Source organism: Poeciliopsis prolifica, unplaced genomic scaffold, assembly GCF_027474105.1.
Source record: "Poeciliopsis prolifica strain line A6 unplaced genomic scaffold, Auburn_PproV2 SCAFFOLD022, whole genome shotgun sequence".
NCBI lineage: Eukaryota > Metazoa > Chordata > Actinopteri > Cyprinodontiformes > Poeciliidae > Poeciliopsis > Poeciliopsis prolifica.
The window spans coordinates 6,420,686-6,427,962 of NW_026562397.1; the positions used below are offsets into that span (position 1 = coordinate 6,420,686).

Below are 7,277 nucleotides of genomic sequence, written 5' to 3' on the forward strand. Positions count from 1 at the left end.
TTTTGTGAATAAATATACAAGTTTTAAGACATAATTGAATAAAGTGGAGTTTTTTTTTAAGCTAAGAAAAGACTATGTTTCATAAGAAAATGACTAGTGTTGTGTTTTTCCCAGCAGGTGTTTCTTTGTGTTCAGCTCAGGCCTCAGGACAAGGATAAAACATTTTGGTGCAAATATACAAAACAGTATCCCATAACTTGACGCTAGAATAGCAAATATCTCCACAGCTACCGTGAGATTTCCAGGAGAGCTGACATAAGCTGGGATGAAGGTGATCCAGACGGCACAGAAAATCAACATACTGAAGGTGATGTGTTTGGCCTCATTGAAGGTATCTGGCAGCTTCCTGGCTAAGAAAGCAAGGACAAAACATAGCAAGGCCAGGAGTCCAACGTATCCCAACACAGCCCAAAAGCCAACAGGTGATCCCAGAGCGCATTCGAGGATGATTTTCTCCTTATAGTAATTCATATTTTTGTAAGGAAAGGGGGGATTTATTGTTAACCAGAGGATGCAAATTATGACCTGTACAAACGTGAAAAACAAAACAGTGAGTCTCTGCTGTGCAGGCCCAAACCATTTCATCACATTGCTGCCTGGAAGTGTGGCTTTAAAGGCCATTAGAACCACGATAGTTTTCCCAAGAATACAAGAGATGCAGAGGACGAAGGTGATGCCGAACGCTGTGTGCCGCAGCATGCAGGACCACTCAGTGGGCTGGCCAATAAAGGTTAGAGAACACAAGAAACACAGAGACAAGGAGAACAGCAACAGGAAGCTGAGCTCAGAGTTGTTTGCTTTCACCAGTGGAGTGTCCTTGTTGACTAAAAACAGTGTTGCTAATATTAAAGTTAGCAGCAAACCAAACATAGTACAAACCACCAGTATCTTGCCCATAACCTCAGTGAAAGAAAGAAACTCAATGTTTTTGGCTAAACATGCATCTCTGTTCTGATTGGACCAAAATGCTTCAGGGCATTTTTTGCAGCCAATAGAATCTGTAACAAAAAGTGATATTATTACTCTACTTACATCAAATATACTCTAATAACATTCATAGCTGATTGTATAGCAGCTAATTTGAACATGACAAACACGCTTAAGCAGGTGAAGTGTGTACAAATGTTGGTGTGAATTAGGACTCTGGTACCTGTCGTGTTGCTAAATTCTCCAGCTGGACACGGGACACAGTCAAAGCAGCACACATGCTTTCCTTTTTGAAGGACTTTATGGGTTCCTGGTCGACAGCTTTCGCTGCAAACTGACACAGGTAGCTTTAAACAAACAAACAAAAAATGTTACTCACGATTAAACTTTGTTCAAATTTTCTAACATGTATTGTACATGTTAGGTCTTTACCTCTTTTCCTCCTCCAGACCATATAATGGCCTCTGTGTTAAGAGAAAACCCTTCGTCGGAGGGCAGGGAGGCATCGTAGTAACCAACGGGTTTAAACAGAACGGATCCGTCTGATCCACGCTGCCAGTTCACCAACTCATATTTGTTGACAGCTGCTCCAGTATTATCAAACCACACTCTTTCTCCATTCTTAATGGTGAAATTCACATGCTTTAGTGCCTCCACCACCTAAAATGCAGGAGACATCACTTTTTGTCAGAATTATTTTCTTTACATATATGTAAAGACACTCATTCCAGTCTCCAGTGTTTTTATTATTTTTATTTTTACCTCCCGTGGCTTGATCTCTGGTGCCTTATTACACCCTTTTTTGTCTGAACACTTCAATATGTTGTGGAGAGAATGAGCTACTGCATAGATGGCTTTGTAAATATTAGTGGGGTATCTCAACATCTCCAAATCATCATCATGACCTTCAAGCTGAAACAGATCTGGATAATCTTTGCAAGTTCTCGAAACACTTTCTCTGTTTGTCTCATTGCACAGGTATTGAGTTTTCCAGAAATCTCTAACTAGAAAATCCTCCAGGCCACTGATATTGGCCTTTTGCACTGCAAAGCCGAGTGCACCTCCCAGCACACTAAAGCTGGTGGGAGTCACAAGGCTGTCCGCAGTGATCCAGGCCTCCACGCCGATGAACTGCCGTCCCGTGATGTTGTGGAGACTCAACTGCTCTAGCAGGTTATTCATTTCCACATGGGAAAGAAAGCCAACAATTACTCGTGCTGTGCTCTTTTTAATGACTTCTATCACTTTCAGGAGTCTTTCTGGCTCTGCTCTGTCGAATTTCTCTGTGTACTCCACACAAACTCCTTCCTCTTGGGCCGCAGAAAGGAAGATGGCCATCCCATTGTTGCCATAGTCGTTGTCGCTGTTGACTGCTCCGACCCAGGTCCAGCCAAAGTGTTTAACCAGCTGTGCAAGGGCACGGCTTTGATAAAGATCACTGACAATGGTTCGAAAAAAAGAGGGATACTCCTTCCTACTGCTCAAACACTCGCACGTGGCAGAATGACTTATCTGTTGACAGACAAACAGAACAGAAAACTGCACAATAAAGAGCAAAACAACATAAAAACTGATTGGGATCACTCTTACCACTGGAATTTGAAATGGTCCAGTAGTGCGAGAAAGGACAATGGTTGAAGAAGATTCAGACTCTCCAATAATTGCATGAACCGCCGACTGACCAGAGCAGCTATTTCCCAAAGTCAGCTCATGGCCGTTCATCAGAGCCATCGCTGCACGCATCGAGGATAATGTTGACGCACAGTTGTCATAAATCCGATACCCGATAGAAATGTTGGGAAGGAGATCTTTTTTGTTGTTTATTTCCTCAATTGCAAATATCATTGACTGGGCAAATCGAAACTCCCTTAGGTTAATGCTGAAAGAAAAAGACCAAAGTACAACATTCTGTTTACTTAAGAGAAGAACATCATGCAACACACTGCTTAGAGCTCAAAATCACCTGCTGCATTCATAAGCTGTTGGTCTCTCTGTAAAGGAAAATGAAGGCTGCGTAATTTTGCTGTGGATGGAAAAGGCACCTCCGATCATCACGTCTCCTTCTTTAGACAGTACAGGAAACTCTGGACTTCCCCGTATCTGGCAGAGCGAAGCTGGCTCCCCCACTGTGACACATGCTTCTATTAGGCCTATCAGAGTAAGTACTGTTGCACCTGGTGACATTTTTATTTGGCTGGATACAGCGAGAGAAGAGTCACCCCACAAATGGGTTTTGTTCATGAATATAACCCACACTAGTGTAGCCTACCTTCATACTGACCAATCAGACATGTGGGACGGCCCTGATTGGAACTAACAGCATCTAAAAAATACAAACAAAAAAAAAAGCATATTGTGTTTTTAGGGATAACACAATTGAGATTTAGTTATTTATACAAAAAAAATAACACATTGCCAGGGAGGCAAGATAAATAGATAATTCAACATGAATTCAACCATCCTAATCTGGTCCCAGAACAGAGGTGTCCAAAAGCACTCTATTGTTTCTAACGTAATGCTTTTGCTATAACAATGTACCAACAATTGTGTTTCAGGAGATCTTGAGAGGAAATAAATGTACAACTTAAAGCATTGAATACCAATGTTTGAGCTACTGGATAGGCTATAAAGATCTATTACTATATTTGTCATGTGATTAGCCAAAATATTTGTCTCTGCAACACAGCCAGATCAAATTATTATGTTGCTAATTTTTCCTTGTATGGTTGCATGTTTTCCAAAGATCACATATAATTATTTTGTCAGGTTTATGCATGTCCTTTTCTGGAGACTGCAGAGTAGCTGAGCGAGACGGCTGACTCAGAAAAAGAGTGAGAATAAGAAAGAAAAAAGCTCTAACAAACTAATCCAAGCCTGGCGAATTTGCAATTATTATTATTTTTGCTGTAACAACAATTTTTGTGTCCTGGGTCCGAATCCCGGCCCAGGTTCTTTTTGCCTGGAGTTTGCAGGTTCTGCCTGTGCATGAGTGGGTTCTCTCCAGGTACCCACAGTCCAAAATCATGACTGTCTGTTGGATTGATCTCTCTAAATTCTCCTTAAGTATATGTGTGTGCATGTTTCATTGTTTGCCCTGTTTATCTCTGTTGCCCTTGTGATGGACTGGCAACTTATCCAGGGTGAACACCGCCTCTCGCCCGTTGACCACTGGAGGTAGCCACCAGCATCCCTGGTGACCCCACCATGGATAAGAGTCTTGGGCAATGGGTGGATGGACTGATGAACATTTTTCTTCCTCACACCCAAATTGTTTCGGGGATCATTTGAAATGAGCTAGTTGAGACATACAAAACATTATATGAGAACTGAGATCTTTTGATTTCTCTGGCTGGAAGAACACCTAACACATATAGTTCCTGTAGTAAGAGAGACAATAGCTTGTTCCCATGATATAATAGAAAAAACGACATTTGAGATATTTTAACACTTTCTGATAGAAAAGTTTTCACATTAAAACACAATTTAAAAAAAAAGGAAAAAGGGTTGTGCAATGCAGTGGTCTTTTTTCCAAAGCTACAGTATACATATTTTTCAGTGACTTTTTCTTTGGAGTTCAAAGGTCACAAAAAAGTTGGTCAATACCAACAATCTTGCTTTTTCACTTGGCAGTTATTATTAATAGCTTTCCATGGGTGCTAGTCTATCAATAATAGATTCTTTTGAATAAAAATGCAGATATATCTTATTTTAAATTCTAGTAAAGCCTATTTCTGTGCTCATCCACTAGCATTTACAAGCATTTAAGTTGGTCTTGTTATATCACATTTATAGATTTCCAACATATATTTGGTAAATGCAGTTCAAATATGTAGTAGCTGAACATCTTATTGTACTTATGAGGCCTAATACTAGTTTTCTTTAAATGTGGACTTCCATCTATGTAAAAAGTTTATTTCTTACTGCTTTACCCAACATGTCACTTCACTTTCAAAGTTGGACAGTGACAAGGGACTTAAAGTTGCACATCTGTCAACTGATCAAAACAAGAGTTAAACACAAATGTTAAGCAGTGAGCCATGTGACATTTAATTTGATGTTTTTCTCTCTTACCAGCCTGAGGGGTGTTTAGAGGTCATCCTATGTGCCTTTCAGTCCCTTCATTAATTAAAAAGGAAATTGTTGTTTGAATATTTTTAGAAAGGCCTAATTTATGAAACGCCTTAGACCTGCTTTGTTAGGTCATTTGGGAATTGATTTAGAAAAACAAATGGCACCTGTGCCTTGGGCATGGTTGTGACTTACATGCACTTTCCAATAACAAGCCTACAAACCCTCTGTAGAGTTCACGGTTCCATCCCAACAACAAGATCTTCTTAAAGTTTGACTGGGAACCTTTCCTTCAGGTTGCATCATAGTTCAATAATAACTATAGAGACACTTTGTCTGTACACAGCCGTCGTTCACAACAAAGTTGCTTTGTGATCTTGGTCAACTTGCAAAAGTTACATAGTGTAAATGTTAGAGATTTTTTGATATGATCATTTTGTTAAAGTGTTCTCTTCCTTATGTGTGTATGGGCTGACCTGGAGGTACGATTGTCTTCATGCGAGATAGTAAAGCTTTATGGTTCTCAGACCTTCCTCTCTGGTGTTTATCTACCCAGTTTTAGGTGACAGTTTGACCCAGAGCTGAACTGGGCTCAGATTGTAAATTAGATATCATACCTGGAACTGAGTTGTTGGTCTGTTTGTGTTAAATGTTTTACGACCTGCACCATGCTGACCTGTACCATGTGACTGTTGTTCTTTGACAATAAAGAGGGAGCTCACGTGAAAGCAGATCAGAACTCTCTATTGAACAGCTTGGAGGAGCTGTTGATTGGAGATTTCTCCTTCTGCAGAAGCCTGACCATATTTAATTCATATACGTTGTCTGTGGTTATTTTATTGTAGGTTCGAGGAAAATACCTAACAGTAAATATGTTTCTATTTGGTCGATATTAGTGATAATTGACTTTTAAATTGTATGACTTCATTCAACTTTTTGGGTTTGAAAAAATGTGTGTCTTTCTATATAGCTTCTGTAAACATATGTTTTCAGTTGTATGTTTTTGAGTTGTTGAAATAACGTTGAAAGTTTAAATCAAGATTAAAAGGCCAAAAGGTTCAATTGCAAAGCCGGGTCTGTTTACGCATTTGACCTATGGCCTGTTGTGTTCATTTCAATGTGTAACACCAGTTCTTATTGATGTGGGCCAATCAATATGCTTACCAACAATTTAAGATGGTAAATAAGTAATGTCAGACAAATTCATCCATCCCTTCCTCCGAATGTAAAACTTCCTCACCAGAATTTGAATTCAGGTTTCACATTATTATCATTCCTAAGAGATACACTACAGTCAGAGACAATAGATCCCTCTATCTATTTGTTCAAAAATTAGCTTCTACTCTTTGGATTGTGATCTAAGCTGCTGTTTCTCCCCGCCAATGCACAGACCAATATCAGTAAACAAAAAATATATATAAATCTGGGCTTCACACAAATGTTCATAGACACCAAGAATAACCTGCATATTTAGGTTTCTTACAGTGACACACCCGACTAAAATAAATGGATTAACAGGCTTCAAATTGTTTGTATTCAGTCCGTGAAAAGAAATTTCTACAAGGTAACCACACTGCAGTTGTAGAAATGATTTAAAATGGATGGTGGCCTCCTCAATGCTTCAATAACTGGGTTTTGTTGGACAGCTAGATGAGACATATTTATAATTAGTTGACTTTGAAAACCTGAAACAACTTTTAAACTATTTTATATGTCCATGAAGTGTCTAGCTTTAAATACCTTCTTACCGCAATGTTCAAGCAACTGGCTGTGCTGCTCATAGAAATGTTGAATGAAACTCGAAGTATGTTTGACAATATGAGCCTTTATAAAATCCTGTAGGATGTGGAAATTGGCTCAACAATTGTCTATAATGTCGATGAATACAACAGCAAAAACTTTCACTGAATTCACAGGAAAAAAAAATAAGAAGAAAAAATAACAATAGGTACTGAAAACAAATAAATTCCCACATTCCAGATCAGGCCAATATGGATTGAGATGAGTTGAAAGACAAACCATCCATCCTATGTTTAAGGGTATTAGACAGAAATATAGCAGAGACAATGCTGCCACCTCCAGACCATATTGTGCTACTGCTGACAACTGTGTTCAATTAAACTGAAAAGGTGAGGCAGACAGATAAACACAATAAGAAAGCACATGTCATTTTCTTAAAACAGAGCATAAAAATCAAAATATATTTATTTATCGTTTGATAATCCGTGAAATTAAATTCAAGAAATTGACATAGTTCAAAATAGAAGGATTTCCCTGTGTAC

The 7,277-nt window shown here is 38.9% G+C and overlaps 1 protein-coding gene across 1 annotated transcript; it reads right to left on the reverse strand.

Annotated features, from left to right (window-relative positions):
* Positions 1–93: 93 nt before the first annotated feature.
* LOC129369879 (extracellular calcium-sensing receptor-like) lies at positions 94–2,995 on the reverse strand. Its single transcript, XM_055045540.1, has 6 exons — positions 2,891–2,995; positions 2,518–2,806; positions 1,690–2,439; positions 1,360–1,587; positions 1,151–1,274; positions 94–998 (listed from the first exon to the last, which is right to left on the reverse strand). Exons 1-6 carry the CDS (start codon positions 2,977–2,979, stop codon positions 94–96), a joined length of 2,385 nt encoding a protein of 794 aa, XP_054901515.1. The 5' UTR covers positions 2,980–2,995.
* Between the last annotated feature and the right edge of the window lie 4,282 nt (positions 2,996–7,277).